General features: G+C 32.8%; 2 protein-coding genes and 1 pseudogene across 2 annotated transcripts in view; 2 read left to right on the plus strand and 1 right to left on the minus strand.

Moving 5' to 3' along the window:
* LOC143627357 (nuclear/nucleolar GTPase 2-like) overlaps positions 1–2,624 on the minus strand; it is a 34,370-nt pseudogene extending 31,746 nt beyond the window's left edge.
* Positions 2,625–5,903: 3,279 nt separating this feature from the next.
* On the plus strand, positions 5,904–6,778 carry LOC143627358 (uncharacterized). The gene is made up of 2 exons (XM_077097203.1): positions 5,904–6,283; positions 6,334–6,778. Exons 1-2 carry the CDS (start codon positions 5,904–5,906, stop codon positions 6,776–6,778), a joined length of 825 nt encoding a protein of 274 aa, XP_076953318.1.
* Positions 6,775–12,547, plus strand: part of LOC143627359 (uncharacterized) — a 28,387-nt gene continuing 22,614 nt past the window's right edge. Inside the window, exon 1 of the mRNA XM_077097204.1 lies at positions 6,775–7,639. Within this exon, the coding sequence (XP_076953319.1) occupies positions 6,775–7,639 (865 nt within the window). The remainder of the gene's footprint in view (positions 7,640–12,547) is intronic.

Consider the following 12,547-nt stretch of genomic DNA (forward strand, 5'->3'; position numbering starts at 1 on the left):
CGCGTCATTGAAGCCCCTGTCATAAACAAAATATGACATGCACCTGCGTGTCATATTATATGACACGCTTTACTGACACTCATTTGTGACACGCGTTTATGACATACAGGTATGACATGATTTCGTTATTCACATTTATGACACCAGTTTATGACAAGCATTTATGTGTGTCATCCGTATACTTTTTTTTAAAAAAAAAATATTATATAATATATTGCATATTTACTAATTTTCACATTAATTACACAAATACACAAAATTGTGTGTGTGTGTATATATATATAGGGAGAGGATCAAGAGAAAACTCACCTTTAGAGAGAAAACTTAAAAACTTCTAAAAACTCCTAAATAATTATTTTTAATTAACAATAAAAAAATATTTTCAAAATTCTGTTTTAGCCATTATTCTTATATTTTCTTATATTTCACTCGAAAAATATAAAAAAAATAAAAATAAATAAAATAAGAAATAAAAAAAAACCGCTGTAATGCACATACGTATTACTGAGCGATACAGTTGTATTACTATGTATTTTTGAGTTTAATAGTATTTTATTGCATATATTCAATATTTGTGTATTGTATATGTGTAGTAGTGTTGTATTATATGGAAAAAAATAATAATAAAATAAAAGTCGATATGGTGCACATGTGCGTTAATGTTGTATTACACATACGTACTAACGTGTATTCGATGTGTGTATTAGTCTTATATTGCATATATACAATAGTGTGTATCAAATATGTGCAATAGTGTTGTATTCTATGCAATACAAACGCTTTTGCATATACAAAATACACACTATTACACATGCGCACGACACCGACGATGTTACCGACAAGGTTTTTTTTTTTTTTTTTGAACCAATAACAACATATAAGAATAATGAAAAAAAAAAAAAAAAACTTCTAAAAAAAAAAAAATTTTAAGTTAAAAATAGTTTTTTAAAGTTTTTAAGAGTTTTCTCTTTAAAAGGAGTTTTCACTAGAACCCACCCCTATATATATATATGTATAAATATTAGACAACGTAATTCAAAATGTTACAAATATTCCAAAGTTAATTAACGAAAGTATTTGTTAATATTCAAAAGTGCTAATATTCAAAAGCTAGCATACACATATATCACTACCGGAAAATAAACTAGGAGGTATAACTTGACCATTCCTCTCGAACACCATCAATATCCGCATTCGTGTACTCGCTTTTGCCTCCCCCAACCTAAGAAAATTAAACAAAACACTTCAAAATTTGGTCGAGTTGAAACGATTTGGGTCGATATAAACATAATTAAACATCAAAATTATACTTACATTGTTATTGATGAGTGTTTGAAGTCCTTCATAAACGATCTCTTTCATGAGGTTTAAGATATAGTAACCACACTCGGTACATCCCGGCTAAGTTGGACACTACAAAATTACAAAATAGTAAATAATTAAAACATATAATAAAGCTCATTCTATTTGTTTACGGGCCTAGTTCCAAGTACCAAAGTGGACTGTTAAACTATTATTATTATTATTATTATTATTATTATTATTATAACCGTTAAACTGCTCACCTTGTTGTTGACCCAGTTGACTTTTACCCGCATGTCGGATCCCGTTTTTATAGCATTCAATGCCATTGCCCTTCAATAAATAGTGAAATATATCAATGAATATAATATATAATTTTTCAATAATTTGTATTACTTACGAATCGATAATTTTCTTCAGCACCGGACAGACATCGATAGGCCTTAACGAATCCAGATAATAGCAAGTACTAGTCTTCATGTCTAATACAGCCAACACCCAGTGTTTTCCACAAAAACCGAAAACCAATTAAAGTCAAAACAGCTTGGTCCTAATTTCTTTGCGAACAATTATTTAAATGAAAATTCAAACCAGGGATTGTAGGGTGTTGTTTCTTTTGCATAGCCAATTTGCAAGTAGTTTACTTGATTCATCAATATGTTTGGATTTTATTTTATGTTCATCTGTCATGGTTGTAGACGAGCTTGAATGGGTCCATTCTTGATTCGCTCGTACAAGTACCTGCTAAGATAAAAGAACTAAACTGCTTAAACAAATTGTGTTTCACAAACAGTTCTTTAAATTAATATTTTTTTCACTTACATCATATACGAAGTAATAACGAACGAACATGAACAATAAAACCTTGTCCATTTAATTGTTCGTGTTCAATCTTTTGATCGGTTAAAGTTAATCAGATGAACATGGTTTCAATTTCTTGCATCCTATCATACATAATAAGAATTTATCCATAACTTTACCTCCGCAGCCAATTCAAATTATATGAGGCAATGGTAAATATGCCAAGTAGACATCATTTGGCCCAATTCCTGGGATAACAGTCATAACAGCAGTTGCTACTACATTCCCATGAGTCATCATCACCCCCTAGAAAATCAGCACGGCATATAAGGTAATCAATTATCAAACCCTTTTATTTTATCACTACTCACATAATATTAACTTGTTAGTTCTTAACAACCATATAAGGCATAACGGCACAATCAAACCTTTGGTAAGCCCGTGCTGCCACTTGTATACATGGTGACTGCAACATCTTTCTTAATAGGTAGTCTAGCATTAACTGGATTATTCTGTCCCATTTTCTCAACTTTAGGAAATGAAGAAACTTCAGTGTTATCACTTTCAAAGTAAATAACATTTTTCACAGTTTCCAGACTTGAAGCAACAGTAGCCACTTTTTTCAGTAGCTTGGCATCACAGATCAAGGTCGTTACTTTCGTCTGCAAAAAAATAATATTATTATTCCATCAAAAGAATTTACAATAGATGTAGTGAAACCAAAAACGTGTTCCCACCTCGTTAAGCGAGTGAATTAGTGCATCATCACCCAAAGATGCATATATGGCCACCATAGTAATATTATGACGAAAACACCCCTGAAACCACGATTCACTTGTAATTAATATTCATATATACAAAATGATAACAATAAATTCATCATTTACCTCAAATTCAATTAACCATTCAGCACGTCTATCAGAAAAAATAGCTATTCTAGTTTCGGGGTCATGAGCAAGATGAATAAGTCTAGATGCAAAGTTGCAACCACGTTCAAACACTTGACCAAATGTCTGCCATTGATGCTCACCAAGCTCTAGTTTCTCAAACTTTCTCCCATCACTACCACTAACAAAGCTTCTATCTATCAATTTTCTGGTTCCAAGAAACCGAAGCTGTGAATGTTTCTTACAAGATTGTTCAAATAGTGCAGCCATGGTTGTAGCCCCTTCCCATGGGACATCAACTAACTTCTTTGATCTGATATTTCACATGGCAAAACCTGGTTCACCACCAACTTCAACTGGAACACCTCTTTGTTTCACCTTCTTCTTCCCCATGAACATTGAAGAAAGAACCACTGGTACTGCAATGGCTACAAGAACTGCAATTACATCACCATAAGATTTGTTTTCCATGAAGGTGGATAATGAACCCTTAACATCCATCTGCTCAACTCCCTCGGAATCAGCCATTATATGCAATCCAAATCGTCAAAAACCGTATTACCACTACAAATAAACCAATAGTTGTAGATTTTGGATCATGATTCAATCAACTTATATGTATGAAAGTTGAAAAGTAAATGAAATACAGCATCTATATGCATTCAGTAAAAGATAAAATGTAATAAACTAATATTATGAAATAAGAACCATAGATCCATCACGAATTTCAGACAATGGTCCAAGGAAAACTCTATATGCATTCATTAATGGCAAAGATGCTACCTCAATAGGTGCAGAATTAACTCATACAAGAAGCAAATAAAAAATAAGCATTTAGAAAACATTAAGATCTGTGATCTATCAAACATCATCACAGTCACAAACCAAGGATTCCAGAAGCCACGAACATTCATCTATGATATGAATAATCAATAGACAATAGTTGTAGATTTCAGTTACTGATCAAATCAACTTATATGTATGAAATTGAAAAGCAAATACAATAGAGAAACTATATGCATTCAAGTAACAGAGAAAATTGTTAACTAATATTATAAAATAAGAACCATGAATCCGTCATGATATGAGACAATAATCCAAGTAAACTCTATGCATTCATTAATGGCAAGAACTGCTACCTCAGTAAGTGCAGAATCAACTCATAAGAGAAGTAAATACAAAATAAGCATTTAGAAAGCATTTAGGCCTGTGATCACATCAAACATCATCACAATCACAAACCTAGGGTTCCAGAAACCACGAGCATTCATCTTTGATCTGAATAATCAACAGTTACATATTTCAGATACTAATAAATCAACTTATGTATAAAAGTGGAAAGGCAAACACAATAGAGAATCTATATATATTAAAGTAACCAAACGAACTGCTAATAAACTAATATTATGAAATCAATAAGTGCACAATCAACTGATATGGGAACAAAGCAATTAACAGTAGACCAAAGCAATTAACAGTAGACAAAGCAAACCCTAACCAGACAGATGAGAGGGAGAAAGAAACTAACCAGATTAGCGGCGGTGGTTGACGGAGGTTGTGGTACCGCGGTGGCAGTTGGAAGGTTGCGTTGTAGCGGCGGTGGTGGTGGCATGGTTGTGACGGTACTGATGGAGAAATAAATCGACGGTTGTATGAATCTGATAGTTGTAGCGTGGTTTTGGCAGTAGGTTTTTTAGAGAGATGTCTGGTAGTACGAGTCAGACGGGGTGGTTTTTTTCATTTGGGACTGTAGGATGAAAAACAAATATGACACGTTTCGGTTATTTTTTTCTACCCGAGGCCTGCATGCAGGGGCGGATCTGTAGAGTAATATACGGGTTCACGGGAACCCACTAAGTCTCGAAATTTATATAGAATATAGGTATATTTTGTGAGAGTGAACCCACATATAGTTTGAGAGTGGACCCATATACAATCTATAATTCTGGTCTAGTGGTAACACTCCTCCTTTCAACACAGCAAACCCAGGTTCGATTCTTGTCATCAGCGCCTTTTTTTTTCTTTTTTTTATCCAGCTATCTTAGGGCTTTTAATTATTTACCCAATTACCCCACATCTGCTAACACAAACAAACATACAGCACAACAGACACACGAACCAACATATAGCAAACCCTAACTGCCCAACATTCCACCATCAAGCACTTGAACTCCGGCAGTCCGCCTCCGTGCGCCGCCGGCTGTCACTCTTTCACCCGCCGTCCTCCTCTCCATCTCTCCTAATCTCCATCTCTCCTTCACTTCAGTCTTCAAGGTAAGGTATTTGATATATTCAATATTTTGTTGTTTTGCTTCAATTATTTTTGTTTATTTATTGAAATTACAATTAGAAAGAATGATTATGTTGAAGCTTTAAATTGAATTAGAAAATTAGTGATGTTTAAATTTGATTTGTAGGCATTATGAATATTAAAAGATATTTCTCAAGTGAACCATCAAACATTCAATCATCATCTTCAAGTAGTAAACAACCCTCAAGAATAGATTTGGATGATCTTCCATGGGATCCTTCGAAAAGGAAACAAATTTCATCTTATCATCCAAGTCAAAAAGATGAAATTAGACGAACTTATTTTCTTAGAGGTCCATGTCAACCAACAGAGCATGAGTTTCCACAAACAGATTTTAGTGGTAAAGCAAAACGTTTTAATAAGGATTGGTACACACAAAATCATGGAAATTGGTTGGAATATAGTGTCAAAACGGATAAAGTGTATTGCTTATATTGTTACTTGTTTAAGGAAATTGGACACAATGATGCTTTTGTGAGTGAAGGGGTACGGTGTTGGCATAGAATCTCAAGATTTACAACTCATGCCGGTAAATGCAATAGTTTACACGACAAAGCACGTAAAAAAAGGGGAAGACTTGCTTAACCAAGCTCAATCTGTACATGTGGCACTTGATAAAAAAAACTGATAAAAACAAAAAAGAATATAGAATTCGATTAAGTGCTTCGGTTATAGCTACTAAAGGATGGTTGAATGGTGCATTATCTTTTTGTGGGCATGATGAGTCGGAAACATCTCTTTATAGAGGACATTTCATAGAGCTTTTAAAATTATTTGGGGTAGTAAATGAAGAAATTGATAAAGTTATACTAAGCAATGCTCCGAGGAATAACCAACTGACGGCTCCATCAATCCAAAAAGAGATTTGTAATTGTTTCGCAGCAGAAGTATTAAAGAAGATATTTGATGAACTTTGTGATGATGTCTTTTCCATATTAGTTGATGAATCGAGGGATGTTTCTAAAAGGAACAAATGGCTATGGTATTGAGATATGTTGATAAATTTGGATTTGTGAAAGAGTGATTTGTTAGCCTTGTTCATGTAATGGAAACAACCGCGTTATCTCTTAAGAAGGCAATTGATGAATTATTTGCTCACTACAATTTGAGTTTGAGTAGGATTAGAGGCCAAGGATATGACGGTGCAAGCAACATGTCCGGTGAGTTTAATGGTTTGAAAGCTTTGATTTTGAAAGAAAATTCATCGGCATATTTTGTTCATTGTTTTGCTCACCAACTTCAACTTGTTGTTGTGGCTCTTGCAAACAAACATCATGAAATTTTTAATTTTTTTAATGAAGTATCAAGTTTAGTAAATGTTGTTGGTGCATCTTGCAAGCGGGTAGATTTGATAAGAGAAAGTCAAAGAGAAAGATTGGGATTGAATCCGGAAGTTGAAACTGGAAGTGGACAGAATCAAGAACTGTCACTTGCAAGAGCCGAAGATACGCGTTGGAGTTCTCATGAAAAAACATGACCCGGTTGCTTTCTTTATATCCTAGTGTTATTGACGTGCTTGAATATATGGAAAATTCGGGAGAATTTGATTCTCACAAAAGTCAAGCAAATGGACTTCAATTATACATGAGAACATTTACTTTTGTGTTTTATCTACATTTGATGAAGCACATTTTTGGTGTTACTAACACATTGTGTGAAGCTCTTCAAAGAAAAGATCAAGATATATTGAATGCAGTTAAGCTAGTCAAAACTACTAAAGAAGAATTACAAACCTATCGACTTGAAGGTTTTGACTCGCTTTTGATAGATGTCACATCCTTTTGTGACAAGTATGATATTGAAATGGTTAACATGGAAGCTGCTTATGTTGACCCGAAAAATCGAAAAAAGAAGACCGGCATCACTAATCGTCAGCATTATGTGGTTAACAATTTTAACACGGTTCTCGATATGCAAATTCAAGAGCTTGGTAACCGTTTTAACGAGGTAACCACTAACTTGCTTACTTATATGAGTTCTTTTAGCCCGTGTCTTAATTTTGGAGCCTTTGATAAACTAAATTTGCTAAAGTTGGCCGAGATGTATCCATGTGATTTTAATTTTGATGAAAAAGACAAGCTTATCTATGAAATCGACACCTACATTGCTAATGTGAAAGAAGACACACGCTTTGACAACTTGAATGGGGTAAGTGAGCTTGCCAAAAAGATGGTGGAAACAGGAAAACACATCGATTTCACGTTGGTCTATCGTTTAATAAAGTTATCGTTAGTTTTACCGGTTGCAACGGCGAGTGTTGAAAGAAGTTTTTCTTCAATGAAGCATTTGAAGACGGAATTACGTAATAGGATGGGTGATGGATTCTTGAACGATGCTTGTATTTGTTACATTGAAAGAGAGTTCCTTCAACAAGTTTCGATTGAAGATGTGATGCAACGTTTCCAAAAAATGAAAACTCGTAGAGAACAACTATAAGTAATTTTTTTTTTTTTTTAATTTTAAAAAGACAATGGTATCTTTATTATGTATGTTATCCTTTCTATGACAATGTTTGTTTTTTTTGTTAATTTATCGTATTTATGTTATGTAATGAGCCTTACCCGACCCAAACCGTTGAATCGACCTGAAATTTTTTATGACTGGTCATATAAAATTAGAGCATTTAAAAATGAGATCCCATTGGAAAAAAATCCTGGATCCGCCAATACCTGCATGTGGGGGGGGGGGGGAGTCGGGCCAATAGATCTATCATCATACTACCACGGGCTTAACAAGTAAATGGTTGTACATGTGATTAAGTATACACTTCCAATAATCACACACAATGAATATCATGAAATAAAGCTTGAATAAAATAGCATGTATAGAACATAGAATAAATAAGTTGCATGTTTTCCACCCTAAAGTATAAAACGTTTAAAAGCGTGTATAAGGGGCTATGAACTCACCTTCTTTTTTTTTTATGAACTAAGACTTGCAACACTTTGGTTTAGATCCCTAATGATCAATAAAGTTGTTATTAGGATGTTACTTTGTTTCGGTGGAATAAAATATTCGACCTCGGGTTCCCAGGAAAAGGTAAGTGGGTCCATTCATGCCCGAACACACCACTTGGTTTTTCCTTAGGCCATAGCCTTGGTGACAGAAACCTTGGTGAATATCTATAGATTTGGTGTATTTCTGGAAGTACACTGGATTTTGTGGTTTCATGTGATAACTTTATGGTTTAGGGTTTTAGATTATCTTTTCCAGAAAAGAATAGGTTGCTTGCTGTTCAAGAAACGAATTTTTAAAAATAGTAAACCTTTGATTTAGGTTACGAAAATTTAATATATAGTAACCGTATGAGTTGTTTAACTTATATATTTTTAATAAGATTTAAGTATTTAGTAAAAAATATATAAAATTCATAAACTACCAAGGGGTCTGATTCGGAGTTAGTTTAGTAGAAAAATTACTAAAAGTCGATACTTAAATGAATTATGATGATTCCAATTGGATAATTTTTCTAATTTACAGTTATATAATATATCTAAAATTTGGGTTATAATTCATAAACAAGAATGAGTTAAGACATTCATTTTTAGACCAAAGTTTTTTGTCAGGATTTTCAGCAAGACCCTTTGTTAAAGAAAAATAGTAAAAACATTTTTAAATTTTATAAAATTTTACACGAAAAACATAGATACTAGAAAAATAAAGAACCAACTTAGGCTTTTGAAATTCGTGATTTGGATACATTATGACCGAGATATAAGCATTGAAATAAAAGGTTTTTCTGCATATTTAAAGAACAAAATATTAAACGAAAATCAAGACTTTGCAAACTTGGGGCTTTGGAATTTGCAGGTTTGGAATGAAGTTTGAGGTTTCTAAGAAGTTCTATTTATAGGGGTGTTCAGAGAGAGATTAAAATGAATTAGAGATAGAATTTGAATAGGTTTTAATTGAAAATTTGAATAAGGCAAATCTTATAGATCAAGAATAGAATATTCTAGAAGATTCCTTTTTTATTTAAGTTAAATTAAAAATGATAAATTTTTAATGTTACATGTTATAAAATATTAATATAGGCATTCCCGGTTAAACATGCCACATTAATGATTAATCATGTATATGATGAAATGAACATAAAATCATGTGATTGTGCATATAATAATGTTGTTACTAACTAGAAATAAATAACATATGATTACACAATAATATAGATGGTGAACTAATACATAAACATTATTAAATAGGTGTATAAAAGACTAGCGATTTCATGCATGGAAATGCATAGATGTTACAACAAGGTTCTCATATTATCCCTCCCCTAACTATATATATATAATTGCCTACCATAAAATCTAGTATATATACATATATAATTGCCTACCGGCTACCATAAAATACTATTTGTCGCTCTCACGTCGCCCCCCAAACCCTTTAAAGCCATCAAATTGCTTGATTTATTAATGGAGGCATCGCATTAATTTAACCCGATTTTAACCCGTTTTAGCTTACATGGGTCATAACACCTCAAAAGTCTAATTAATAACCATCTCTTTACCTCACAGGTTTTCTCCACTAACTTCTTTTAACATCTGATTGTGGTAGATCGACATAGTGTTGGTGTTGTGGTGGCGGAACCCTAACCTTTGTGGGTTTCCTTAATTGTGAGGAATGTGAGGAAATGATTGTATCTTTGCCTTTCGATTATAAACCAACAGGGACAACAATTATCTATTAATTAGACGAATGTTAAGGGACAACATTTTATTGATTTTAATTTGTTAATAGTTGAAACCCTAAATTATAAGCCACGGAAATCGTATATTGAAACCTAAATCGGTTGAGTCTTCTAAGTTTCGTTTATAATTTATAAATATGAAACCCTACTGGTTTAGGTTAGTTGTTAGGGTTAGGAGATTTAAATTAGGACAAAATTAGAACTATGGCTGATATAGATTATAGGCTTGAGCCTTGGCATGGCGGAATAGGATTGTTTAAATAGATTTCATCCAACGTATTACATAACTTTGTCTTGACGCTAATATTTGCAAATAAGAAAAATAAATACTACAGTAGGAAAATGCAATATTTTGTTTATTTTGATTTTTTTAATAGGAGCTGTAAATCGAGGTTAGTTAATTATTAATTCATACATACTGAAAGAATTTGCAGATACTCTGAGTCTGAGTTTGAGGTTAGTTAATTACTTTATTCATTCAAGTCTAAGAAATACTTGACATTGTAGATAATTTGCACATGTGACATCATTTTATTGATCATCACCGGTATCTCCAGCATATGGTTTACCAGGTTCAGAAAATTAGATTATAGGTAACCACTCTAAATGTATCACGTCACTTTCTTTTGTGATGAATGCAGGTCTTCTGTGACATTCGTCAATTTCGAGTCTTGTTTGTATTCGTTTTTGTATTTGTTTATTATGTAAACCGACCCGATTTGTAAACCGAAGCTTATGTTATAATCAAAATGATGGATTTATGTTACAATATTGTTTCACACTTGTTGGATCTTGAAAACATCCTATTTTTATGTTTATTTATTTATTATTTATTTATTTATTTATTTTTTTGTTGTTTTGTGTTTTTGTCTTGATCCATTTTGCATGAAAACTCTTGTGTCTTACACCCATATTTGACCACCAACATTACCCTATATATACACCACCTTTCCTCTTCATTTTCCCTTGCTACAACTCAAAAAAAAAATACTCTCTCAAACATCAAAGATTCAAGGTTATCTTCTTAAGTGTTCTTAAAGGATTTTGGTCTTTCATCTTAATTAGTTTATGTAGCCTTATTAATACTTGTTTATGGTTGTGCAACATATATATAATAATACACCCCTTGTTTAACTTTGGTAGTTACTTCTCCGATTCCGGTCGGTGAGGTTTCGGACCCCACAAGGCAAAGCTTCATGGAGGACTTCGTGTCCTTGATATATATACATCTATATAACTTGTTCATACATATTAATCTTGCTTATTTTAGTTTGTTGGTCATGTTTACAAGTTCCATGGTTATGGGTTTTTAAAAGTCTATGCTTCGGTTTAACCGTAAATAGCTCTAAACCGTAAACCGAACTTTGTTACTAGTTTTGTTTGTTTAAACATACTTAGTGTTAGATCTAAGTTTCTAAAATCATTTTTACAAATTCTATGGTTATGGGTTTGTAGAATCTTACCTCGGTCTTAACCCGAAACACGATCCGAACCGAAAACCGAACTTTTGTTTAAAGACTTTATTGTTAACTTTTGGTATTTTTTTATTTGTACATTATTATACAAGTTCTTTAGTGTTTGGACATGTGGAAACCATCTATGAACTTGTTGTGAGATGGAAACCGAACCAAACCGATTCTTGCTCGCTTAAGACACACAAGTGTGTTTTTTTAGCCATCAAGACTTGTATATTTCTTTAAAAATAGTTACAAATTGATTTTTAAATATTTTCTTAAGTACTTGGAAATGTTGGATCCAACTTGATCTCATAACAAATTTTGGACCGACAAAACCGAACACTCGCTTAACGAGCGTTGTTAGTTCTAAAACAATGGAACTACATACTTGGTTAAGTCTTATTAAATTTTATTGAGTTATCTCATAACATTCAATATTTTGGAAAGTTGACTTTGGGTTTGACCAATTATCAAGACCCGAACCGACAACCCGAACACTCGATAAAAAAAACCCGTTTTAGTATCTTTATTCCAAAGGGATTTGCATTCTTGCATTTTACCCACCTTATTACTTAACATAGGTTGAGTAAATATTAAGGTTAGATACTTAAACCCGGTTCGAGCAAACTTACATTTTTAAAGGGTTATTATTATAAATTCTTAAATAGTCACATTTTAAACCTTAAACTTTAATTATTTACATTTCTCAACATTTATTTTGTTTAAAGACCTTCAAGACAACCTTTCTAAATTCAAGACTTCTTTTCTTTTTAGGCATTGTGCGTTAAACTCGTCTTTCCGACAAATCTCCAAATTATCATCTTTCAAGTTTACTACTTGAAGGTGAGTACTTCATACCCCATTTTCCATCTTTTATTTTGGGGGTGACATTTCATACCTATTCAACAAAATGCTTTATATTTGAATCTTAAGCCACAAACGTAGTTGTATATTTTACCTAAATAATTGCTCGATTTGGTGTTTTATGCTTATATGCCTATGTGTTTATCGCTTTTGGTTGGTGGAACTATAAAATCCTAGACTATTTGGCATCCCCTTATAGCAAGGTGTCGTTAACGTAATGCAATTAACGATA

The sequence above is a fragment of the Bidens hawaiensis genome, unplaced genomic scaffold (genome assembly GCF_021521415.1).
Source record: "Bidens hawaiensis isolate Kalapana, Puna unplaced genomic scaffold, B.hawaiensis_p1.1 tig00004658_1, whole genome shotgun sequence".
NCBI lineage: Eukaryota > Viridiplantae > Streptophyta > Magnoliopsida > Asterales > Asteraceae > Bidens > Bidens hawaiensis.